The 27,807-nt window shown below is 43.7% G+C and overlaps 1 protein-coding gene across 3 annotated transcripts in view; it reads right to left on the bottom strand.

The window, feature by feature from the left end:
• The window catches only part of SLC46A2 (solute carrier family 46 member 2), an 80,907-nt gene that overhangs the window by 8,931 nt on the left and 44,169 nt on the right, over positions 1-27,807 (bottom strand). Inside the window, exon 2 of one of the 3 annotated variants that reach the window (XM_061426517.1) lies at positions 953-4,243. In XM_061426517.1, coding sequence (XP_061282501.1) covers positions 953-2,384 — 1,432 coding nt within the window. In that variant the 5' untranslated portion in view covers positions 2,385-4,243. Of the gene's footprint in view, positions 1-952; positions 14,567-27,807 lie in introns of those variants that run through there. The other 2 variants (XM_061426515.1, XM_061426516.1) reach the window with 2 other exon arrangements.

Raw genomic sequence — 27,807 nt, forward strand, 5'->3', positions numbered from 1 at the left:
CTACACCCCGCTCTTCCCTGTAGCCCTGTTCATCATTCTGATGTGTGTGTGTGTGTGTGTGTGTGTGTGTGGCGAAGGGGTGGGGTGGGGTGGGAGTGGCTATAAGTGATGGGGAGGGAAGAGGAGAGGTTACTCAGGCTTGCACTTGGCCTGTTTAACTGGGAGCTGGCTAAAAGTAATCTAGCCATTTTGTGAGATGTTTTTCTGAGCTGTGTGACCTCAGTCAAAGGGTGGTCTCTGGGAACTGTCTAGAGTTGTTCCGTTAGCCACTGGCAAGTCATATGACTACCTAAATGAAATAAAATGAAAAATTCTGTTCAAGTTGCACTAGCCACATTTTAAGGGCTTCATAGCCACACACAGCTAATGGCTATTGTTTTAGGTGGAAATGTTACAGAACATTTCTATCACTCTAGAAAGTTCTATTAGAGCCCTGTTCCAGAGTGCTCTGCTTGTGGTTGTCTGTGTCCTCAGAAACTTCATTCTGCTTCCTTGAGGGAATGTATTATATTGGTTGTGGAAGGCATTTATGGAGGATTTTTCTCTTTTTGAAAAGCCTGTGCTTGACCTGAAATGATTTTAATTAAAGGACCTTTTCAGCTGGATTACTTGAAAATGTTTTATCCCTTTTAAATCGGGGAGATAAACTCAACCCCATCTCTTCCACTCAGGGCCATCCTAAAGCCTCTCCTGACTCCCAGCACCACTGACCATCTCTTCCTTGACTTCCTAGAGCTACAGACCCCACTCTGATTACATTTCAGTGGGCAACACAGATAGCACAATACAGCCAAACTCAGGTGCACATAATCCTCTGTCCCTTGTGCCTCCTAGGTACAGACGTAATCTCTGGTGCTGAGCTGTGACAGACCACAGCACCTCAGGTGTATGCCCCGTTACTTAGGGGATCAGCAGTGTCCTCGTCCTGCCTCCCCAAGAATGCCGGACTCACCAATGTAGAACATGTATGTCTCTTTCACAAAAGCCAAGAGGAGGGCTCCTGACGCAAAGGAGACCATTCCAATCATGATCATGGTGGTGTCCTGGAGGTAGCGGGAGAAGACCAGCACACCCAGGAAGCTGGTGATGAAGATGGTGTAGCCCGAAGCCATACCATAGCCCACCTGCACTTGGTTCCAACTCAGAGGCTCCCTCAGCACAAAAAGGGGCATCACATCCACGGTGCCCACCACTGCCAGGTCATAGATGATGGCGCCCACAAAGAGCAGGCCAATGATGATTTGTTTGGGCTTAGCCGTTGCAGGAGGTGGAGGGGGCCTCACCACACTCTGCTTGTCTGTCTGATCAGGATCCAGGGTGTCATACCTGCCGACAGTGCCAGGCAGTATATCCACGGCCTTGCGGGGTTTGGCCTTGGACTCGGGGACCTTCAGCACGAACAGGCTGTACAAAAGGGCACAGGTGGCACAGCTTACACTGCAGGCGGTCAGCACCAGGCCCTGCTTGGAGTGCCCGACCATCTGCTTGAAGAGATGTCCCGAAACCATGCTCCCGCAGAACCCCGCCAAGCCCAGGATCAGGTCAATCACAATGAGGCGCAGGGAGCGGCGGCCCTCGGAGGAGCTGAGGGATCCCAGGGCCATGACCCCCGACCAGAACGCAGAGAAGCCGCCGCACAGTCCGGTCAGCGCAGCCCCTGCGTACAGGATCTCCACGGGCCAGTCCAGCAGCACTTTGAGCAGCAGCACGAGGCGGGAGAGCAGGAAGCCCAGCAGGGGCACGCAGATGGAGACCTTGCGGTGGTAGCGGTCGCTGAGCCAGCCCAGCCCGTAAGCCGACAGCAGGGGCGTCAGGCCCATCACCAGGTGGTAGACGATGTAGAAATTGGAGATGGCCCTCTGCTGTTCGTCCTCAAGAGCCCCCCGAGGCGACGGGCTGGAACTGTGATTAGAGGAGGTCCCGACTCCGAAGGACGCTTTCACCACGAGGAGCAACCCCGCGTCGTAGAGGGAGGTGGCCACCTGCGTGGAGGCCACCACAGGCTCGATCCAGGTCCACACCTGGAGGCGAGGCAGGGGGTCCCGCCACGGGCAGATGCTCCCCTGGCACATGATAGGGCCTCTGATAGGGGGATGGAGGCACTGGCGGGCTGGCGCTGCGGCTGCTATTCCCGAGGGCTGGGGCTCCGGGTTCGCATGGGAACCGGGTGAGCCGAGCTGAACCCGAGCACAGGGCGCAAATGACAGCAGCCCGCCCTGCGGTCCGGTGACCTCCCGGACCGCAGCCACTCCTCCCCGGACCAAAAAAGGCCACGCTCCGCCCCTGCCGGGGGAGCGGGACTGGCAGCGGCCCAGGGAAGCCACGCGTCTGGGGAGCGCACAGCGAGTCTCGGCTCGCGTCACGCTGCTCTGATCCGCGCGCATGTCGCTGGGCGCTCTCCCCTGGGACTTGCCCAGGCCTGGCTTGAGTCCCCCGGGCAGGAAGCAAAATTCTGGCCCTGGAAGGCAGTTTGGAATAAGCAGTGGGGTGCCTAGGAATCTGCCTGGGATCAGTGGAGGGGAAGGGCAATGAAGTTTTATTTAAGGGATTTAAAAGCAACAGGGACCTACATGCTGTAGGGAGCCCGGGTAGCGCCAGACTTCGAGAGAAACAAACCAATCAACCCTCAGGAGCGCTAATCTCGCTGATTTCAATCTTGTGGATAAATACCTAGCCGCCGGATTGCTGGGTCATAGGATAGTTCTGCTTTCATTTTTTTGAGGAAACATCGTTTTCCGTTGAAGCTGCCCCACTTTCCTTTCACAGCAACAGTGCACAAGGGCTCTAGTGTCTCACAGGCTCACCATTACCTCTATATCTATTCTGGTATAGCCATTTTGAGAGGAATTAGGTGATACCTCATTGTGGTTTTGATTTGCATTACTCCTAAGATTAGCGTATCTTTTCTTATGAATGTTGGCCATTTGTCTGTCTTTGGAGAAATCTCTGTCCAAAGAACTTTTTTTTATTTTGTCTAAGCCAGCACATTTTTGTTTTACGACTGAATTGTAGAAATCCTGACACATTTTGGAGATTAACTTCCTATATGATGTGCATTATTTTCTCCCATTCTGTAAATTGCCTTTTGACTCTGTTGATTTTTTCTTTTGCTGTGCAGAAGCTTTTTAGTTTGATGTAGTCCCACTTGTTTATTTTTAGGTTCTTGAAGAGAGATTAGCACTCCTGTGCTCATTGTAGCACTATTCACAATAGCTAAGATATAGAAGCAACCTAAATGTGTATTAATGGATGAGTGGAAAAAGAACATGTGGTATATAAATATAGCTGAATGTTATTTGGCCTTTAAGAAGAAGGTGGTCCAGTGGTTAAAAATCTGCCTTGCAATGCAGGGGATGAGGGTTCAGTCCCTGGTCAGATAACTAAGATCCTGCCTACTGAGGAGCAACTGAGCCTGCATGTGCCACAAATAGAGAGTCTGGGCGCCGCAACAAGATCTTGCATGACCCAGTGAAGAACCTGCATGCCGCAACTAAAATCCGATGCAGCCAATAAATAAAATTTAAAAAAAAAGAAATCCTGAGATTTGTGTCAACATGGATCAAACCTGAGGACATTATGCTAAGTGAAATAAGCCAGTTGTAGAAAGACAAATACTGCATGATTTCCCATATGAGGTATCTAAAATCGTCAGAGTGGAGCGGTGGTTGCCAGGAATGGGGGTAGAGGGAAGAAGAAATGGGGAATTACTAATCAACAAGCATAAAGTTTCAGTTAAGCTACATACAGCTCCTGCTGTACAACGTTGTATTTATAGTCAATAACATTATACATGTAAAGGTTTGTTAAGAGAGGAGCTCTCATGTTAAGTATTCTTACCATAATTAAAAAAACAAACAAAAACCTCAGGAGAAGCTATGCTTAGCCCTTCTTCCATACCAAAGACCTCTCAGAGAAGAGTCCTGCTTGAGCACCTGAATTAATGGGCCCGGAGCCAGGACAGGACCCAGGCCAGCATAGGTCCCAGCCTGGAGGCTTTGGCCTCAAACCGCAGGACCGAGAAAGAGACGGGGAGGTCCTGTCAGCCCGGCATGTCCCTACAGATGCTAAATTGGACTCTGGCAGGGGCAGATTCCACAAAAAGAGTCACCAGGATTATTTGCTTCTGAGTAAAGTCCCCAGGACCCTTTCTCTTTTCTTTGCAGTTCTTCTTCCATTTCATGGGCTCGCTGCCTTGGATAGATGGAGACGGGTTTCCCTGGCTGCTTGCTTCCTGTACACACTCCTGCAAAGAGGACCAGGGCGATGGGTGGTACTGGGGCAAAGGAGCAGCACAGAGAGCAACGTTTCTTCTTCAGGATCATCCCCAGGGGTGGAAAGTCAGAACACTCCAGCTCTCTCCCTGTCTGCTTAACCCGACGCAGCTCAGGCAAGCAGGAACCTGAAGTCATACAAGGGAGGATCAGATCTGCATGGAGAGTTTATAAAGTCAAAAGGATAATGTACCTGTGGGAGTAGGGACTAAACTCTAAACGATTTCGTGTAGATGTGCACCCTTTAGACAGTTTTTAGATGAGCTATAATCTTCTCTACCCCTCCCTGTGCTCAGGGCCCTGTGTCCAGGTCCAGTCAGCTCTGCCTTCTGCAAAGAGAACGTCCCACCTTGTCTCCCTTACAAGCCGGGCAGTCCCTCAAAACTCCCACACTGCCCTTTTGCACTCCGTCACAGAGGCCCACCTTGGGAGGTGCTGGTTTCACCCAACCCATGCCTGGCTCTCCCACTCCATTCTTAACCCTGTTCTTCCAGAGGCCACAACAACAAAGCAGTCCGACCAGCCTGTACCTGTAACGGGCAGAGGCTCCACGGGATGGATAGTTTGTGGAGGAAGATGGTATTCACCCATCAGATATGGCCACCAGAACAACAGCCTGGACCAGATGGATCACTTTAGCGATTTAATCAAGAGGTCTGTCTTTTCTTGGGGCCACAGAGCCTAGAAGACAGCCCTAGAGGTCTGGGAGGGTCCCTGGGCTCTCACTTCTTCCCATACTTTGTGAAACCAGGGAAATTAGAGGGGCCTCTGAGAGATTCATGCCCAGTCCAGGACACATTTAGTGAGAGCTGTGTCATCATGGTGCTAGCCAGCCCTGGGACCTGAATTCTCTGGCCCAGAAATGAACTATTATCAGGGCAATTGGCGCCTCTCCCAGTTTAGGCTACTGAGGTTAGCACTGTATCTTTCATCATGTCCCACTCCTCTCTCCATCTCTGAAGCAGGATATAGCTAAGTGAATGCCTGGCCATCCTGTGTAGTCTAGGCTACCAGCAGGTATAGCCCTTAAGCCAAGTTGAGGCCTGACCCTGACACTTTAGTCTCTAGCACAAGGCTGGCTTTATTCAACTGCAAAGGTTAAATTCTCATTTTTTTACATTGATAAAGTCACACTATTTGAGAAAAAAGGGACTTATAAAAAGGAGCAGCAACATTTACTGAGCCTGTATTATGTACTAAGCAATTTACAGGGGCTTCCCCGGTGGCTCAGCGGCAAAGAATCCATCTGCCAATGCAGGAGACAAAAGAGATGTGGGTTCGATCCCTGGGTCGGAGTAGGAAATAGCAACCCACTCCAGTACACTTGCCTGGGAAATCCCATGGACAGAGGAGCCTGGCCAGCTACAGTCCGTAGGGTCGCAGAGTTGGACTAAAGTGACTGAGCACGCCCAAAGCAATCTACAGGAATAAATTTCATCCCCCACCCCCCACGCCAAAAGTCTATAAACTAGTCTATAATAGTTTCTATATCTATATCTATAATATAGATAAACTATAATCACTTCATTTTGTCAGAGGAGAAACTGAGGCCAGAGAGGTGAAGTTATTCACACAAGATAACACAGCTAGGAAGTTGGGGAGCCAGCATTTAGCACTTATCTTTGAAAGCCTGTAGCTATAGGGGAAATATGGTGACAGGGATTGTTATTTGAGGGTGTCCTCCCAACCTGCGCAGGAATGTGGAGAGGGGCAGGAACACTTAAGTCATAATGAAACCTTTCTTGATCAACAGTGTATGAACAAATGGAGAGGACTCAGAGGGGTGGATGAAATCTATTGATTGAATGTGTATCCCAGGCACTTCTCAATCAAACAGGACATCTGTTTTCTCAACAGACGGCCCCCAAAGAAAGGAACAGTCAGTCTTTGTTTGGAAAAATGCCTTGGGTTGTTTAGAAGGCGAAATCCCCAGGCCTGGGTTTCAGCTGTGGAGGAGGCTCCAGAGAAGGGGTGGAGCCTCTGTGCCTGAGTCAGGAGAGCCACTGCTTGCTGCTTTGGAGGGAGGGGGTGTGGTTCGGGGAGTTTAGAGGGGGTGGGGAGTAGGGGAGGTGGACAGGAGGTGTGAGGAAGTGAGAGTCCTGTCTGTTGAGAACAGGAACTCCCTTGTCAGGGCTGTCAGAGGAACTTTAAAAGAATAGGAAGGTCTAACAGGGCTTTAAAGAGCTTATAGTCTCTCCTGTGTATATAAATGCTTCCTGAGACCTCACTCGCGCCTCCTTGGTTCTATAGAAAAGTCTACCTGTGAACGGATTGTGTGAGTAGAATTTTTTACTTTGGTAGAAACTGGTGAAGGAGCTGTGATTCAAGTCTGGATTAACGTAACTGGGCAGAAATCACATGAGCAGAAAGAGACCATAGGAACACCAGTCTCCCAAGGACTGGCTGTAATCTGGGATGGGCTTGTCACAGGCTGTGGACTGCGGGCGTTAAGCCGTCTGACATTGACCGCCAAGGAAACCCTGGTGGCTGATGCAGCCTGCATTGATGGGAAAGGTGTTCTTTATTGCTGATGTTTTAGGGGCTGAGAAGAGCCTTTTCCCAAGACAATGCAAGTGAAAGAAAGAAGATGCCTTTCAAGACTTAACTATATAATGAACAAAGATGCACAAACTCATCCTAAGATACAGAGATAAATCTTGTCAGTGACCATCCAAGAACTTTCCCAATGGCTGGGCCACCTCTGCATGCAGGAGGCAGCCCGAGAACCCGTGCCTGAGCACAATCAATCTTATATAGCTGCACACAGGGAGAAGATACGCTAGTTATATGAATAAATAATTTCTCATAGTAAGTTAATACACTGGTATTCTGAATTCTCTGCCTTTCTAATTTGGTCAATGTGGACCTCTTTTTGGGAAATGACTTCCCTCTTTATGTGCTGATGAAATGAAGTTTTTTACTCTGTCAGGCTGAGAGCTAGGCCTTGACTATAATAAGTTATCAAAATAATGAATGCACTCCACGGATCCCCTTGGAAAATTATTTTATTGGCCATTCCCCCTCTACGTGGCACTCTAACCAATTGGTGGCCCTGCCCAATTTTACAGATGAGAAAACTGAGACCTAGGGTAGTGAAGTCATTTGCTTCATTCTCTTCACACAGAGCTAGAAGTTAAATCTTGATTTGTTTAACTTCAAAGTCTATGCTATTTTCACAATGTTCCACTTCTGACATAGTTGAATAGAAGAGATACATTTTGAAAAGGCATGTATTTATTGAACATTTTGTCAAGTACTGTGAGCCTGTTTCTATCTGCGGTATTTTCAAACTCAGTGATTAATTAATTCATTAATTCATTCATCATCCATCCATCATTTACAGCATTTTTTGAGGATCAGGACCACTATTTGGTACCAAGGAGGCAAACCCTTTGCCCTCAAGGATCTTTCAGTCTGAAGAGTTATCAATAGGCACTGTACTGCTCCTGCTGCTGCCAAGTCGCTTCAGTCATGTCTGACTCTGTGCGACCCCATAGACAGCAGCCCACCAGGCTCCCCCATCCCTGGGATTCTCCAGGCAAGAACACTGGAGTGGGTACTAACACTCCAAATTCTATTTTACACATGAAGTCACTAATGCCAGCCCATAACTCCTCTTTCGAAGATTCTGGCTTAATGAGGTTCCTCTCCACCCCAAGCTCATTTCCTAAACTGAATGGCCTGATGAACAACCTGCTCAATACTGTAGAAGTAAGACATCTGTTTTCACTAGCCAGGACACACTGATTCTTCTTCTGATATTACACCCCATTTTCCCTCTGATGAACCATTCCAAGGGTAGATGAGACTCAGTTCTAGCCAATCACAGCACTGAGTGCTTGTGATCATAGTGACTGGCTCATAGATAGAAATATGACCCAAATTTGGACCAATAAGAATTGGCCCAGGACACTGGCTTAAATAGTTAGGGAAGAGACGTTTATTCTTCTCTGCTCATCTTAGTCTGGTAAGGATGAAAACTTGGAGTTGCTGGCAGCTGTTTTGCTCTCACTAAGGCAGAGCTTGCCTGAGATTGAAGTCCTTATCAAGGACATCAGAGCTGGAAAATGGACAGTTAGACCCTGATGGCATCCTGTGAGCTGCGCCTAACCTAAACTACCTCTTCACTTTTTGATAACAAAAGTTTCTGTATTCTTTCCCAATCCCAGTTTGATTTGGGTTTTCCACCAGCTGCAAATGAAAAAGATTTGATGGAGCCAAGCACACGACCCGTCATCTCTTGTGACGTCTACCCTTCTCCAGCCACAAACTCCCTTGGATCCTGAGTCTGATCATCAACGGCACCTGTACCACCTCTAAAGTCGTGGAAAAGGTAATGGCAAACCACTCACCATTCCTGCCTTGAGAACCCCATGAAGAGTATGAAAAGGCAAAAAGATATGACACTGAAAGATAAACCCCCTGCCAGGCCAGTAGGTGTCCAGTATGCTACTGGAGAAGAAGCAGAGAAATAGCTCCAGAAGGAATGAAAAGGCTGAGCCGAAGCAGAAAGGACACCCAGTTGTGGATGTGTCTGCTGGTGAAAGTAAAGTCCAATGCTGTAATGAAAAATATTGCATAGGAACCTGAAATGTTAGGTCCATGAATCAAGGTAAGTTGGAAGTGGTCAAACACAGAGATGGCAAGAGTGAACATCAATATTTGAAACTAGAATGGACAGGAGTGGGTGAATTTAATTCAGATGGCCATTATATCTACTACTGTGGGCAGGAGCCCCTTAGAAGAAATGGAGTAGCCCTCATGGTGAACAAAGAGTCTGAAATGCAGTTGCTGCTGCTGCTGCTGCTGCTAAGTCACTTCAGTCATGCCCAACTCAGTGTGACCCCATAGACAGCAGCCCACTAGGCTCCTCTGTCCCTGGGATTCTCCAGGCAAGAACACTGGAGTAGGTTGCCATTTTCTTCTCCAATGCATGAAAGTGAAAAGTCAAAGTGAAGTCGTTCAGTCGTGTCCGACTCTTAGCGACCCCATGGACTGCAGCCTACCAGGCTCCTCCGTCCATGGACTTTTCCAGGCAAGAGTACTGGAGTGGGGTGCCATTGCCTTCTCCGCTGAAGTGCAGTACCTGGGTACAATCTCAAAAATGACAGGATGATATTGGTTCATTTCCAAGGCAAGCCATTCAAAATCACACTAATCCAAGTCTATGCCCCAACCAGTAATGCTGAAGAAGCTGAAGTTGAATGGTTCTATGAAGACCTACAAGACCTTCTATAAGACCAAAAAAAAAAAAAAAAAGTCCTTTTCATCATACGGGACTGTCAAGAGATACCTGGAGTATCTAGGCAGGAGTAATAGGCAAGTTTGGCCTTGGAGTACAAAATGAAACAGAGCAAAGGCCAACAGAGTTTGGCCAAGAGTACGCATTAGTCATACAAAAAACCCTCTTCGAACAACACAAGAGATGACTCTACACATGGACATCACCAGATGGTCAATACTGAAACCAGATTGATTATATTCTTTGAAGCCAAAGATGGAGAAACTCTATACAGTCAGCAAAAACAAAACTGGGAGCTGACTGTGGCTCAGATCATGAGCTCCTTATTGCAAAATTCAGACTTAAATTGAAGAAAGTAGGGAAAACCACTAGGCCATTCAGGTATGATCTAAATCAAATCCCTTATGATTATACAGTGGAAATGACAAATAGATTCAAGGGATTAGATCTCGTAGACAGAGTGCCTGAAGAACTATGGATGGAGGTTCATAACATTGTACAGGAGGTGGTGACCAAAACCATCCCCAAGAAAAAGAAATTTAAGAAAGCAAAAATGGTTGTCTGAGAAGGCCTTACAAACAGTTGAGAAAACAAGAGAAGTGAAAGGAAAAGGAGAAAAGGAAAGACTAGTTCATTTCAATTCAGTCACTCAGTCGTGTCCGACTCTTTTCGATCCCATGAATTGCAGCACACCAGTCCTCCCTGTCCATCACCAACTCCCGGAGTTTACCCAAACTCATGTCCATTGAGTCAGTGATGCCATCCAGCCATCTCATCCTCTGTTGTTCCCTTTTCCTCCTGCCCCCAATCCCTCCCAGCATCAGAGTCTTTTCCAATGAGTTAACTCTTCGCATGAGGTGGCCAAAGTACTGGAGTTTCAGCTTTATCATCATTCCTTCCAAAGAACACCCAGGACTGATCTCCTTTAAAATGGACTAGTTGGATCTCCTTGCAGTCCAAGGGACTCTCAGGAGTCTTCTACAACACCACAGTTCAAAAGCATCAATTCTTCGGTGCTCAGCTTTCTTCAAGTCCAACTCTCACATCCATACATGACCATTGGAAAAACCATAGCCTTGACTAGACAGACCTTTGTTGGCAAAGTAATGTCTCTGCCTTTTAATATGCTATACCCATCTAAATGCAGATTTCCAAAGAACAGCAAGGAGAGATAAGAAAGCCTTCTTAAGTGAATAATGCAAAGAAATAGAGAAAAATAATAGAATGGGAAAGACTAGTGGTCTCTTCAAGAAAATTAGAGATACCAAGGAAATATTTCATGGAAAAATGGGCACAATAAAGGACATAAACAGTATGGACCTAATAGAAGCAGAAGATATTAAGAAGAGGTGGCAAGAATACATAGAAGAACTGTACAAAAAATGTTTAAGGACTCAGATAACCACAATGGTGTGACCATCCACCTAGAGCCAGACATCCTGGAGTGTGAAGTCAAGTGGGCCTTAGGAAGCCTCACTACAAACAAAGCTAGTGGAGGTGATGGAATTCCAGCTGAGCTATTTCAAATCCTAAAAGATGATGCTGTGAAAGTGCTGCACTCAATATGCCAGCAAATTTGGGTAACTCAGCAGTGGCCACAGGACTAGAAAAGGTCAGTTTTCATTCCAGTCCCAAAGAAGGACAATGCCAAAGAATGTTCAAACTACCCCACAATTGGACTCATTTCACATGCTAGCAAAGTAATATTCAAAATCCTTCAAGCGAGGCTTCAACAGTATGTGAACTGAAAACTTCCAGATGTACAAGCTAGATTTAGAAAAGGCAAAGGAACCCAGAGATCAAATTGCCAACATCCATTGGATCATAGAGCAAGCAAGGGAATTCCAGAAAAACATCTACTTCTGCTTCATTGACTACGCCAAAGCCTTTGGCTGTGTGGATCACAACAAACTATGAAAAATACTTACAGATGTGGGAATACCAGATCACCTTATCAGTCTCCTGAGAAACCTGTATGCAGGCCAAGAAACAACAGAACTGGACATGGAAGGATGGACTGGTTCAAAATTGGGAAAGGAATATGTCAAGGCTGTATATTGTCACCCTGCTTATTTAACTTATGTGCAGAGTATATCATGCAAAATGCCAGGCTAGATGAAGCACAAGCTGGAAACAAGATTGCCAGGAGAAATATCAATGACCTCAGACATGCAAATAACACCACCCTAATGGCAGAAAGCAAAGAGGAACTAAAGAGCCTCTTGATGAATGTGAAAGAGAAGAGTGAAAAAGCTGACTTAAAACTCAACACTCCAAAAACTTAGATCATGGCATCTGGCCCCATCACATCATGGCAAATAGATGGGGGATAAATGGAAACAGTGTTAGACTTTATTTTCTTGGGTTCCAAAATCACCATGGATGGTTCCTGCAGCCATGAAATTAAAAGACACTTTCTCCTTGGGATGAAAGCTTTGACAAACCTAGACAGTGTATTCAGAGAAGGCAACGGCAACCCACTCCAGTGTTCTTGCCTGGAAAATCCCATGGACGGAGGAGCCTGGTGAGCTGCTGTCTCTGGGGTTGCTAGGAGTTGGACACGACTGAGCGACTTCCCTTTCACTTTTCACTTTCATGCATTGGAGAAGGCAATGGCAACCCACTCCAGTGTTCTTGCCTGGAGAATCCCAGGGACGGGGGAGCCTGGTGGGCTGCTATCTCTGGGATCGCACAGAGTCGGACACGACTGAAGCAACTTAGCAGCAGCAGCAGCAGTGTATTAAAAAGCAGAGACATCACTTTACCAACAAAAGTCCATATAGTCAAAGTTATGGTTTTTCCAGTAGTCATGTACGGATGTGAGAGTTTGAGTTGTAAAGAAGGCTGAGTGCCAAAGAATTGATGCTTTCAAACTGTGGTGCTGGAGAAGACTCTTGAGAGTCCCTTAGATGGCAAGGAAATCAAACCAGTCAATCCTAAAGGGAATCAACCCTGAATATTCATTAGAAGGACTGATGCTGAATCTGAAGCTCCAATACTTTGGCCACCTAATGCAAAGAGCTGACTCATTGGAGTAGACCCTGATGCTGGGAAAGATTGAAGGCAGGAGGAGAAGGGGGCAACAGAGGATGAGATGGTTGGATGACATCACTGACTCAATGGACATGAATTTGAGCAAACTCTGGGAGATAGTGAAGGACAGGGAAGCCTGGCATGCTGCCGTTCATGGGGTCATAAAGATTCGGACAAGACTGAGCAACTGAACAACAAAATTCTGACTACAGTCCCCTTTCCTGTGTTTCTTGTTCAGCTATTTCTACTTAATTGTTTCTTTTTTCAGGACCTTCTCACTCCTACATTAATGTATGACTTTCCAAATCATTCCAAATCAATGTATGATTTTTCCTTCTTTCCCATCTTGGATTTTACATCATTTTAGCAATACACTTTTCCATATATCAAACTCTCTGGTTTTTCTATCTTTGCATGTCAACCTTGGATGAACCTGGTTATCTGCTGGTATTCAGGTAGCTGAGGACTTGTAAGTGTAACAATAAGGCAGATTTTGAACTATAAATTTATTGACTCCAATCTCAAATGGGCCCTCTAAGCTACCCAGCAGTCCTATGATATTTCTCCAGTCAACTCTCACTCTTTCATCCTCCAAAATTACAAGTTCAGAACTTTGCCATTCCCTTCACACTTTACTTTCCATTTTACTTCTAGACAGTCGATTCAAACTTTTCAACTCTACAATTTTCTATCTTCAGCTCTGTCACAAAATGGATTTTCTGAGGTCATTGATTCCATGTCATTAAATCTAATGGACGTTTTCTGTCCTCAGCCTACTTTACTGAGCAGCCGTGGAGAGTTTTGCCCTCTCTTTTACACCTTTGAGAGTTTATGCTCTTGCTTTGCCTATACCACACTTCCTGGTTTCTCTCCTTTCTCTATAACCACTCTTTCTTTCACCTTTGGAGATTCAAACCCTAACCAGCCTTTAAAAGTTAAAATTCCTTGTAAGTTGGTGCAGCCACTGTAGAAAACAGTATACAGACTCCTCAGAAACTATATAGAAACTAGCTTCTATAGTATAGAAAACTAAATATAGAATTATGATATGATGTGCATATATCCAGACAGAACTATAATTTTAAAAAATACATGCACCTCTATGTCCATAACTTTATTCACAGTAGCCAAGACATGGAAACAATCTAAACATCCATTGATGGATGAACAGATAAAGGAAATGCGGTACCATATACAATGGAATATTACTCAGCCACAAAAACACGAAATAATGCCATTTGCAGCATAGACCCAGGGATTATCATAAGTGAAGTCAGTCAGAAAAAGACATATACCACAGGATATCACATATATGTGGAATCTAAACTATGACACAAATGAATCTAATCTATGAAATAGAATCACCGAGAATAGACTGGTGATTGCCAAAGTGGAGGAGGTTGGAGGAGGGATGGAGTGGGATGTTGGGGTTAGCGCATGTAAGCTTTTATATATAGACTGGATTAAACAACAAAGTCTTGCTTTTTACACAGAGAACTATATATAGTATCCTACGAAGTCAAGTGGGCCTTAGAAAGCATCACTACGAACAAAGCTAGTGGAGGTGATGGAATTCCAGTTGAGCTATTTCAAATCCTGGAAGATGATGCTGTGAAAGGGCTGCACTCAATATGCCAGCTAATTTGGAAAACTCAGCAGTGGCCACAGGACTGGAAAAGGTCAGTTTTCATTCCAATCCCAAAGAAAGGCAATGCCAAAGAATGCTCAAACTACTGCACAATTGCACTCATCTCACACGCTAATAAAGTAATGCTCAAAATTCTCTAAGCCAGGCTTCAGCAATATGTGAACCATGAACTTCCTGATGTTCCAGCTGGTTTTAGAAAAGGCAGAGCAACCAGAGATCAAATTGCTAACATCTGCTGGGTCATCAAAAAAGCAAGAGAGTTCCAGAAAAACATCTATTTCTGCTTCATTGACTATGCCAAAGCCTTTGACTGTGTGGATCACAATAAACTGTGGAAAATTCTGAAAGAGATGGGAATACCAGACCACCTGATCTGCCTCTTGAGAAATTTGTATGCAGGTCAGGAAGCAACAGTTAGAACTGGACATGGAACAACAGACTGGTTCCAAATAGGAAAAGGAGTTCGTCAAGGCTGTATATTGTCACCCTGCTTATTTAACTTATATGCAGAGTACATCATGAGAAATGCTGGACTTGAAGAAACACAAACTGGAAGGAAGATTGCCGGGAGAAATATCAACAATCTCAGATATGCAGATGACACCACCCTTATGGCAGAAAGTGAAGAGGAACTCAAAAGCCTCTTGATGAAAGTGAAAGTGGAGAGTGAAAAAGTTGGCTTAAAGCTCAACATTCAGAAAACGAAGATCATGGCATCCGGTCCCACCACTTCATGGGAAATAGATGGGGAAACAGTGGAAACAGTGTCACACTTTATTTTTCTGGGCTCCAAAATCACTACAGATGGTGACTGCAGCCATGAAATTAAAAGACACTCCTTGGAAGGAAAGTTATGACCAACCTAGATAGCATCTTCAAAAGCAGAGACATTCCTTTGCCAACAAAGGTTCGTCTAGTCAAGGCTATGGTTTTTCCAGTGGTCATGTATGGATGTGAGAGTTGGACTGTGAAGAAGGCTGAGTGCCGAAGTATTGATGCTTTTGAACTGTGGTGTTGGAGAAGACTCTTGAGAGTCCCTTGGACTGCAAGGAGATCCAACCAGTCCATTCTGAAGGCTATCAGCCCTGGGATTTATTTCTTTGGAAGGCATGATGCTAAACCTGAAACTCCAGTACTTTCGCCACCTGATGCGAAGAGTTGACTCATTGGAAAAGACTCTGATGCTGGGAGGGATTGGGGGCAGGAGGAGAAGGGGACGACAGAGGATGAGATGGCTTGATGGCATCACTGACTTGATGAATGTGGGTCTCAGTGAACTCCAGGAGTTGGTGATGGACAGGGAGGCCTGGCGTGCTGCGATTCATGGAATCGCAAAGAGTCGGACATGACTGAGCGACTGATCTGATCTGATCTGATGATGAACCATAATGGGAAAGAATGTAAAAATGAATATAAAGTTAAAATTCTTTATTGGCTCATTCACAGGCTTTCATCTCAGTGTCTTCTCTAAACAATCTCACCTACACATACAGCTTTTTTAAAAAAAAATTATTTATTTTAATTGGAGGCTAATTACAACATTGTGGTGGATTTTGCCACACATTGACATGAATCAGCCACGGGCGTACATGGTCGCCTATCCCAAACGCCCCTCCCTCCCATCCCATCCCTCAGGGTTGTCCCAGTGCACAGGCTTTGAGTGCCCTGTTTCATGCTTCAAACTTGGACTGGTCATCTACTTCACATATGGTAATATACAGGTTTCAATGCAATTCTCTCAAATCATCCCACCCTCACCTTCTCCCACAGAGTCCAAAAGTCTGTTCTTTATATCTGTGTCTCTCTTACTGTCTTATGTATAGGGTCATTGTTACCATCTTTCTAAATTCCAAATATGTGCATTAATATACTGTTATTGGTGTTTTTCTTTCTGATTTACTTCACTCTGTGTAATAGGCTCCAGTTTCATCCACCTCATTAGAACTGATTCAAATGTATTCTTTTTAATGGCTGAGTAATATTCCATTGTGCATATGTACCACAGCTTTCTTATCCATTTGTCTGCCAATGGACATCTAGGTTGCTTCCATGTCCTGGCTATTGTAAACAGTACTTGTGTTTCTTTCAATTCTGGTTTCCTCAGTGTGTATGCCCAGCAGTGGGATTGCTAGGTCGTTTGGCAATTCTATTTCCAGTTTTTTAAGGAATCTCCATACTGTTCTCCATAGTGGCTGTACTAGTTTGCATTCCCACCAACAGTGTAAGAGGGTTCCCTTTTCTCCACACCCTTTCCAGCATTTATTGTTTATAGGCTTTTTGATAGCAGCCATTCTGACCAGAGTGAGACGGTACCTCATTGTGGTTTTGATTTGCATTTCTCTGATAATGAGTGATGTTGAGCATCTTTTCATGTGTTTGTTAGCCATCTGTATGTCTTCTTTGGAGAAATGTCCGTTTAGTTCTTTGGCCCATTTTTTGATTGGGTTGTTTCACCTACACATATAGCTTTAAGTACCATTTATATATATCTGCCTGCAATGCAGGAGACCCAAGTTCAATCCCTGAGTTGGGAAGATCCCCTGAAGAAAGGCACAGCAATCCTTTTCAGTATTTGTGCCTGGAGAAGCCCATGGACAGAGGAGCCTGGCAGGCTACAGTCCAGAGGGTCCCAAAGAGGCGGACAGGATTGAGCAACTCACACTTTCACTTTCATACATAGATGACTCATTGCTCTGCCTCCAATCCAGACCCTTCTGAACTCCAGACCCACATATCAACTCCCTACTTGATATCTTTCTAACGTGTACAAGTCCATACTCATAGTCTCCTTTCCCCAGCCCCATTACAGCATTCCCTGTTATTGTGAACAGTACTACCATCCATCCGTCTGGATATATGTTATAAAAGTATCCTTGATATCTTTCTCTCTTGCCTTATTTATGCAATTCTTCACCAAATCATCTTTTCTTAATCTCTTAAACATCTCCAGGATCCATTGAGCTCTTTCCCTTTTGATATTAGCACCCTAGTTCAAAGTATCATTATCTCTTGTTTAACCCACACAATCAACTACTAATTGATCTTTACTTATTTTCTTTCTTCTTCAGGAGTGAAATCAAATTTCTCTTTTCAAGACACATATCCTGTTTGAATGACAAATCCTCTTACCAGGGTCTGCCAGCCTCGCATAGTCTGGTTGTTATCTTCCTTTCCCCCTTCATGCACCACATTCCTTGCTGTCTCTACTCCAGCCATATTGGCTTTCCATTTCTCAAATATTCTTTGCACTCCTATCATAGGCTTTTGCACATGTAATTAATTCCTTCTCTCTAGAAGCTGCTGCTGCTGCTGCTAAGTCACTTCAGTCGTGTCCGACTCTGTGCGACCCCATAGATGGCAGCCCAACAGGCTCCCCCATCCCTGGGATTCTCCAGGCAAGAACACTGGAGTGGGTTGCCATTTCCTTCTCCAATGCATTAAAGTGAAAAGTGAAAGAAGTCGCTCAGTCGTGTCCGACTCTTATCGACCCCATGGACTGCAGCCTACCAGGCTCCTCCATCCGTGGGATTTTCCAGGCAAGAGTACTGGAGTGGGGTGCCATTGCCTTCTCTGCTCTAGAAGCTACTAAAGTTCTATTTTTGACTGGTTCACATTGACTTATCCTTTGGGTCTTAGCTCAAGTACCACTTCCTCAGGAAAGCATTCCCCAACTTTCCTAGCTGTCACTGCACCCATTAGAGGGTCCCTCAGCACCTCATAATCCCTTTTGTCAAAGTTGTAACTTTCACTTTTGGTGGTAAATTTATTTCATGTCTTTTGATGCCATCAGATTGTTAAAAAAAAAAAAAAAAAAGCAACGAGGACTGAGACCATATTTTCATTGCCAAAGCCCCAGAGCCTAATATATTGTCTGGCATCTAGAAGGCACGGGATCAATATTTGTTAGGTAAGTGAATAAAGATGTTACATTCCCACTGTCTGAGGAACCCATGGGTTTAGACTTTTAGAGACAGGAAAATTAAATATTAGTCATTATAAGGAACTTTAGGCCCCCTATCCATAGTTATGTTAACCCTAGTCTAATTATGTGACCCACACCTTCCGTTGTATCACTCTCCCTCCCATCAGGCTGTGGTGATGGGTTGTGCTTAAACCCTCCGACATAGAGTGTGTTTGCTGCAGAGTAGCATGTGACCAAGGGGCTCAGTTTGACTGACTGGTATCTTAGGGGTGAGATGCTTGACCTCATTAGCACCACACTTTGGACACATAGTAGACTCTACTGAGTGCTGACAAAGGAGAACTCACGACCCTTCTATCCCGCAAGCCCTGCTTTGCTGAAAACTTTGCAGTCAGTGGGGCTGGATGTAGAGGCAGGGGCTACAGCCCGTATTTCCTATCTCATCACCTTCTGGCAGCTCCTGATAAACCAAGAAACTTCTTTGGCAAAGGTGCTTCAGGGATCACATAAATCTTAGCAAATCAGCCCTTGTTGGTTCTCCTAGGTCAGGAGATAGCAACTCTTAAAATACACACACACATTCACCTACCTTGCTTCTTGTCTCAGTCAAAAGCTAATGAATGTAAATTGATACAGCCATTTTGGAGAACAGTATGGAGATTCCTTTAAAAACTAGGAATAAAACTACCATATGACCCAGCAGTCCTGCTACTGGGTGTATACCCAGAGAAAAACCACAATTCAGAAAGACACATGGGCCCTAATGTTCACTGCAGCACTATTTACAACAGCCAGGATGTGGAAGCAACCTAGACGTCCATCGACAGACGAATGGATGAAGACAGTGTAGTCCATACACACAATGGAATGTTCCTCAGCCACAGAAAGGAACGGATTTGAGTCAGTGGCAGTGAGGTGGATGAAGCTAGAGCCTGTTTAAAGCAAGTCAGAAAGAGAAAAACAAATATCATATTAATGCATGTATATGGAATCCAGAAAAAATAGTACTGATGAACCTATTTGCAGGGAAGGAATGGAGACACAGGTGGATAATGGACTTGTGGACACAGCAGGGGAAGGAGAGGACGGGATGAATTGAGAAAGTAGTATTCACATATATACACTGTCGTGGCTAAAATAAATAACTAGTGGGAAGCTTCTGTATAACACAGGGAGCCCGAGTCCAGTACTCTATGGCCACCTAGAGGGGTGGGATGGGAGTGGGGAGGGAGGCTAAGAGGGAGGGGAGATATATATATATATGTGTATATATATATATAATTATGACTGATTTGCATTGTTGTACAGCAGAAACCAACAATATTATAAAGCAATTATCCTCCAATTAAAAAAATAAAAAGAGCTAATGCCACCATTCCCTCCACTCAGGTATTTCACCATATCGATTCTCTAGGGGGAAAGATCCCTACATTTCAGGAGCTGACAGAAACTTGAAGTTCCCTAATTTAGGAGTGGGGTAATTATGCCCCTTATCCAACACATGCTCAGCCACCTCTGAGTGAAAAAAATCTCCAAAATGTCACCCCCCAAATTTAAGAAATTAAAATACAGTGTCTGTTCCTAGTTAAAGAAGTTTTGTCTCAAAAACCATCTTTCATAATTCAGGAAGAAGGCAAGGAAAAAGGGGGAAGCAGCATTATTGCTATTTTAAAGCTGAAATATACACATATATGAGTCATCCTGACGCACGATTTTTTTTTTCTTGGTTTGCACTATCATTTTTACGACTCAAATTTTCTTGTGTGTGTGAAACAGAAAAAGTAGATCTTAAGAGACACATGAAGGGCATAGGCCTGGGAACACCTCTGTAGTGCGGTAAATGAACTTAGGACATGACCGTTTTCTGATTTCAAACACTATGAGGAAGGCCGAAACTAGTCCAGAGGAAGAAAGAAACATCAAGGGCATTTTCCCACGTGTAGTATCGCCAACTTATAGAATCACCGTAGGACTGAAAAGACCATCTTCTTTTCCTTTCGGAAATCAATTTAATGTTTTCAAGATTTAGGCTGAGTCATAATAGATCTGAGTTAGTTTATTCCACATCGCTTCCCTTTAATGAGGGAGGGGCTCCAAAATCACTACAGATGGTGACTGCAGCCATGGAATTAAAAGATGGTTTCTCCTTGGAAGGAAAGCCATAACAAACCTAGACAGTGTATTAAAAAGCAGAGACATCACTTTGCCAACAGAGGTCCATATAGTTAAAGCTATGGTTTTTCTAGTAGTCATGTGTGGATGTGAGAGTTGGACCATAAAGAAGGCTAAGTGCCAAAGAATTTATGCTGTCAAACTGTGGTGCTGGAGAAGACTCTTGAGAGTCCCTTGCAGTCCAATCAGACCAGTCAATCCTAGGGGAAATCAACCCTGAATACTCACTGGAAGTACTGATGCTGAAGCTCCAATACTCTGGCCAACTGACGCAAACAGCTGACTCATTGGAAAAGGCCCTGATGCTGAGAAAGACTGAAGGCAAAAGGAGGGAGTGGCAGAGGATGAGATGGTTAGATAGCATCACTAACTCAGTGGACATGAATTTGCTCAAACTCAGAGATAGTTCAGTACCAAGGAGCCTGTGTGCTGCAGTCCATGGGGTCACAAAGAGTTGGATATGACTTAGCAACTGAACAATAATAACAACATTTGCACTGATACTTACTGCATGTAAACTTGTGTCCTTTTGGTTAACCACTTAAAATATTATACAAAATATTATTGATTATGGTAAAAATTTTTGTCATGATTTTTTATGACCTTTGTTAGATAGTGAGATAACAGTATAAAAGCTGTCTTTTGGTTGAAACCTTTCATCCATTTACATTTAGAGTAATTACTGATATGTATGTTCTTATTGCCATTTTAATTGTTTTGGGGTTGTTTTTATAGTGTGTGATTTTTTTTTTTTTTTGGTTGTTTTCTCCTGTGCTTTGATGACTTTCTTTAGTGTTATATTTGGATTCCTTTTTTCTTTCTCTGTGTGTATTTACTATATATTTTTGTTTTGTGGTTATCATGAGGTTTTTTAATATAGCAGTCTATATACATGATAAAGTTTCTGACTTCTTAATTTTAAATGCATTTTAACAGCCCTGCGTTTGTACTCTTCTCCTCTTATGATTACTGATCTTAATATTATGTTACACCTCCATTTTTGTGTATCCCTTAACTGCTTATTGTGGATATAGTTGATTTAGTACTTTTGTCTTTTATCCCCCTGCTAACTGTGTGTGTGGATGATTTCCTACCTTTTCTGTATGTTGGCCTTTACTATTGAGCTATTTCATAATTTTCTGGTTTCTAGTTGTGCCCTTTCCTTTTTCACTTAGGCAAGTTCCCTTAACATGTGCCGTAAAGCTGGTTTGGTGGTACCAAACTCTTTTAGCTTTTGCTTGTCTGTAAATCTTTTGATCTCTCAGTCAAATCTGACTTGGAGCCTTGCTGGGTAGAGTATTCTTGGTTGTAGGTTTTTTCCCTTTTATCACTTTAAATACATCAGTACATCATGCCACTCCCTTCTGCCCTGCAGTTTCTGCTGAAGTCAGCTCATAGCCTTATGGAATTCCCTTGTCTTAGCCATAGCAATCAGAGAAGAAAAAAAAGAATCCAAATTGGAAAAGTAAAACTGTCACTGTCTGAAAATGATGTGATACTATACATCAGATCAGATCAGTCACTCAGTCGTGTCTGACTCTTTGCGACCCCATGAATCGCAGCACGCCAGGCCTCCCTGTCCATCACCAAATCCCGGAGTTCACTCAGACTCACGTCCATCGAGTCAGTGATGCCATCCAGCCATCTCATCCTCTGTTGTCCCCTTTTCCTCTTGCCCCCAATCCCTCCCAGCATCAGAGTCTTTTCCAATGAGTCAACTCTTCGCATCAGGTGGCCAAAGTACTGGAGTTTCAGCTTTAGCATCATTCCTTCCAAAGAAATCCTAGGGCTGATCTCCTTCAGAATGGACTGGTTGGATCTCCTTGCAGTCCAAGGGACTCTCAAGAGTCTTCTCCAACACCACAGCTCAAAAGCATCAATTCTTCGGCACTCAACCTTCTTCACATTCCAACTCTCACATCCATACATGACCACAGGAAAAACCATAGCCTTGACTAGACGGACCTTTGTTGGCAAAGTAATGTCTCTGCTTTTCAATATGCTATCTAGGTTGGTCATAACTTTCCTTCCAAGGAGTAAGCGTCTTTTAATTTCATGGCTGCAGTCACCATCTGTAGTGATTTTGGAGCCCAGAAAAATAAAGTGTGACACTGTTTCCACTGTTTCCCCATCTATTTCCCATGAAGTGGTGGGACCGGATGCCATGATCTTCGTTTTCTGAATGTTGAGCTTTAAGCCAACTTTTTCACTCTCCACTTTCACTTTTATCAAGAGGCTTTTGAGTTCCTCTTCACTTTCTGCCATAAGGGTGGTGTCATCTGCATATCTGAGGTTATTGATATTTCTCCCGGCAATCTTGATTCCAGCTTGTGTTTCTTTCAGTCCAGCGTTTCTCATGATGTACTCTGCATAGAAGTTAAATAAGCAGGGTGACAATATACAGCCTTGACGTACTCCTTTTCCTACTTGGAACCAGTCTGTTGTTCCATGTCCAGTTCTAACTGTTGCTTCCTGACCTGCATACAAATTTCTCAAGAGGCAGATCAGGTGGTCTGGTATTCCCATCTCTTTCAGAATTTTCCACAGTTTATTGTGATCCACACAGTCAAAGGCTTTGGCATAGTCAATAAAGCAGAAATAGATGTTTTTCTGGAACTCTTTTGCTTTTTCCATGATCCAGTGAATGCTGGCAATTTGATCTCTGGTTCCTCTGCCTTTTCTAAAACCAGCTTGAACATCAGGAAGTTCCCGGTTCACATATTGCTGAAGCCTGGCTTGGAGAATTTTGAGCATTACTTTACTAGCGTGTGAGATGAGTGCAATTGTGCAGTAGTTTGGGAGAAGGCAATGGCACCCCACTACAGTACTCTTGCCTGGAAAATCCCATGGACAGAGGAGCCTGGTAGGCTGCAGTCCATGGGGTCACTAAGAGTCGGACACAACTGAGTGACTTCACTTTCACTTTTCACTTTCATGCATTGGAGAAGGAAATGGCAACCCACTCCAGTGTTCTTGCCTGGAGAATCCCAGGGACGGGGGAGCCTGGTGGGCTGCCGTCTCTGGGGTCGCACAGAGTCGGACACGACTGAAGTGACTTAGCAGCAAAAGCAGTGCAGTAGTTTGAGCATTCTTTGGTATTGCCTTTCTTTGGGATTGGAATGAAAACTGACCTTTTCCAGTCTTGTGGCCACTGCTGAGTTTTCCAAATTTGCTGGCATATTGAGTGCAGCACTTTCACAGCATCATCTTTCAGGATTTGGAATAGCTCAACTGGAATTCCATCACTTCCACTAGCTTTGTTCGTAGTGATGCTTTCTAAGGCCCACTTGACTTCACATTCCAGGATGTCTGGCTCTAGGTGAGTGATCACACCATCGTGATTATCTGGGTCGTGAAGATCTTTTTTGTACAGTTCTTCTGTGTATTCTTGCCATCTCTTCTTAATATCTTCTACTTCTGTTAGGTCCATACCATTTCTGTCCTTTATAGAGCCCATCTTTGCATGAAATGTTCCTTTGGTATCTCTGATTTTCTTGAGATCCCTAGTCTTTCCCATTCTGTTGTTTTCCTCTATTTCTTTGTATTGATCGCTGAAGAAGGCTTTCTTATCTCTTCTTGCTATTATTTGGAACTCTGCATTCAGATGCTTATATCTTTCATTTTTCCCTTTGGTTTTTGCTTCTCTTCTTTTCACAGCTATTTGTAAGGCCTCCCCAGACAGCCATCTTGCTTTTTTGCATTTCTTTTCCATGGGGATGGTCTTGATCCCTGTCTCTTGTACAATGTCAAGAACCTCATTCCATAGTTCATCAGGCACTCTATCAGATCTAGGCCCTTAAATCTATTTCTCACTTCCACTGTATAATCATAAGGGATTTGACTTAGGTCATACCTGAATGGTCTAGTGGTTTTCCCTACTTTCTTCAATTTAAGTCTGATTTTGGCAATAAGGAGTTCATGGTCTGAGTCACAGTCAGCTCCTGGTCTTGTTTTTGCTGCCTGTATAGAGCTTCTCCATCTTTGGCTGCAAAGAATATAATCAATCTGATTTCGGTGTTGACCATCTGGTGTTGTCTATGTATAGAGTCTTCTCTTGTGTTGTTGGAAGAGGGTGTTTGTTATGACCAGTGCATTTTCTTGGCAAAAATCTATTAGTCTTTGCCCTGCTTCATTCCGTATTCCAAGGCCAAATTTGCCTGTTATTCCAGGTGTTTCTTGACTTCCTACTTTTGCATTCCAGTCCCCTATAATGAAAAGGACATCTTTTTTGGGTGTTAGTTCTAAAAGGTCTTGTAGGTCTTCATAGAATCGTTCAACTTCAGCTTCTTCAGCATTACTGGTTGGGGCATAGACTTGATTTCTCTTTTAAATCTTTTGTTAGTGTATAGAAATATAAGAGATTTCTGTGTATTTTATATCCTGCAATATTCCAAATTTATTGATGAGTTCTAGAAGTTTTCTGGTAGCATTTTAGGATTTTCTATGCTACCAGAAAACTTCTAGAACTCATCAATAAATTTGGAATTTTGCAGGATATAAAATACACAAAAATCTCTTATATTTCTATATACTAACAAAAGATTTAAAAGAGAAATCAAGGAAACAATCTCATTTGCCATCACATACAAAGGAATAAAATACCTAGGAATAAACCTAAGGAGGCAAAAACCTCTATTCAGAAAACTACAGAATGCTGATGAAAGAAATCAAAGATGGCACAAACAGAAGAGATATACCACGTCCTTGAATTGAAGAATCAATATCGTGAAAATGATTATACAACCCCAAATAATCTGCAGATTCAATGCAATGCTATAAAATTACCAATGGCATTTTTCACAGAACTAAAACAAAGTATTCTACAATTTGTATGGAAACAAAAAAGACCCCAAATAGCCTAAGCAATCTTAAGAAAGAAAATGAGCTGGAGCAATCAGGCTCTCTGACTTCAGACTATACTACAAAGCTATGGTTATTAAAACAGTATAGTACTGGCACAAAAACAGAAATGTGAATCAGTGGAACAGGCTAGAAGTCCAGAGATAAACACATGCACTTGTGGTTACCTAATCTGTGACAAAGGGGGCAAAAATACATGGTGGAGAAAAGACAGTTTCTTCAATCCTGGGAAAACTGGACTGTTACATGTAAAAGAATGAAATTAAAACACTAACACCATATACAAAAATAAACTCAAAATGGATCAAAGACATACATGTAAGGTTGGATACTATAAAACTCTTAGAGGAAAACATAGGCAAAGCACTCTGACATAAATCTCAGGAGTATCATTTTTTTATCTACCTCCTAGAGTGATGAAAATAATAACAAAAGTAAACAAGTGGAACTTAATTAAACTTAAAAGCTTTTGTACAGCAAAGGAAACCATAAACAAAATGAAAAAACAACCCACAGAATCAGAGAAATGAAATGACCTACAAGGGATTTAATCTCCAAAATATACACTCTCATGCAGCTCAATAACAAATAGGTGGAAGGTCTAAATACACTTTTCTCCAAAGAAGACATACAGATGGCCAAAATGGCATATGTAAAGATGCTCAGCATCACTAATTATTAGAGAAATGCAAATGAAAGCTACAATGAGGTATCACCTCACACAGTCCAGAATGGTCATCATAAAAAAATCTGCAAGCAATAAATGCTCGTGAGGGTGTGGAGAAAAGGAAACCCTACTACACTGTTGGTGGGAATGTACATTGGTACAACTATTATGGAGAACAGTATGAAGGTAACTTACAAAACTAGATACAGTACTTCCCTGGTGGATCAGTGGTAAAGAATCTGCCTGCAGTGTGGGAGACCCGAGTTCAATCCCTGGGTTGGGAAGACCCTGGAGAAGGAAATGGCAACCCACTCCAGTATTCTTGCCTGGAGAATCCCATGGACAAAGGAGCCTGGCAGGCTACAGTCCATGGGGCCGCAAAGAGTAGGACACAACAGTGCAGCTATCAATTCACTTCACTTCACTTGGTTCAGTTCAGTTGAGTCGCTCAGTCGTGTCTGACTCTTTGTGACCCCATGAATTACAGCACGCCAGGCCTCCCTGTCCATCACCAACTCCTGGAGTTTACCCAAACTCACGTCCATCAAGTCGGTGATGCCAACCAGCCATTTCATCCTCTGTCGTCCCCTTCTCCTCCTGCCCCCAATCCCTCCCAGCATCAGAGTCTTTTCCAATGAGTCAACTCTTTGCATGAGGTGGCCAAAGTATTGGAGTTTCAGCTTTAGCATCAGGTCTTCCAATGAACACCTAGACCTGATCTCCTTTAGAATGGACTGGTTGGATCTCCTTACAGTCCAAGGGACTCTCAAGAGTCTTCTCCAACACCACAGTTCAAAAGCATCAATTCTTCGGTGCTCAGCTTTCTTCACAGTCCAACTCTCACATCCATACATGACCACAGGAACAACCATAGCCTTGACTAGACGGACCTTTGTTGGCAAAGTAATGTCTCTGCTTTTCAGTATGCTATCTAGGTTGGTCATAACTTTCCTTCCAAGAAGAAAGTGTCTTTTAATTTCATGGCTGCAATCACCATCTGCAGTGATTTTGGAGCCCCCAAAAATAAAGTCTGACACTATTTCCACTGTTTCCCCATCTATTTCCCTTTAAATGATGGGACCAGATGCCCTGGTCTTAGTTTTCTGAATGTTGAGCTTTAAGCCAACTTTTTTACTCTCCTCTTTCACTTTCATCAAGAGGCTTTTTAGTTCCTCTTCACTTTCTGCCATAGGGTGGTGTCATCTGCATATCTGAGGTTATTGATATTTCTCCCAGCAATCTTGATTCAAGCTTGTGCTTCTTCCAGTCCAGCGTTTCTCATGATGTACTCTGCATTTAAGTTAAATAAGCAGGGTGACAATATACAGCCTTGATGTACTCCTTTTCCTATTTGGAACCAGTCTGTTGTTCCATGTCCAGTTCTAACTGTTGCTTCCTGACCTGCATATAGGTTTCTCAAGAGGCAGGTCAGGTGGTATGGTATTCCCATCTCTTTCAGAATTTTCCACAGTTTATTGTGATCCACACAGTCAAAGGCTTTGGCATAGTCAATAAAGCAGAAATAGATGTTTTTCTGGAACTCTCTTGCTTTTTCCATGATCCAGTGGATGCTGGCAATTTGATCTCTGGTTCCTCTGCCTTTTCTAAATCCAGTTTGAACAACTTGAAGTTCACGGTTCACATATTGTTGAAACCTGGCTTGGAGAATTTTGAGCATTACTTTACTAGCGTGTGAGATGAGTGCAATTGTGCGGTAGTTTGAACATTCTTTGGCATTGCCTTTCTTTGGGATTGGAATGAAAAGTGACCTTTTCCAGTCCTGTGGCCACTGCTGAGTTTTCCAAATTTGCTGGCATATTGAGTGCAGCACTTTCACAGCATCATCTTTCAGGATTTGGAATAGCTCAACTGGAATTCTATCACCTCCACTAGCTTTGTTCGTAGTGATGCTTTCTAAGGCCCGCTTGACTTCACATTCCAGGATGTCTGGCTCTAGATGAATGATCACACCATCGTGATTATCTGGGTCGT

This window comes from Bos javanicus, chromosome 8, assembly GCF_032452875.1.
Source record: "Bos javanicus breed banteng chromosome 8, ARS-OSU_banteng_1.0, whole genome shotgun sequence".
In the NCBI taxonomy this organism is placed as follows: Eukaryota; Metazoa; Chordata; class Mammalia; order Artiodactyla; family Bovidae; genus Bos; species Bos javanicus.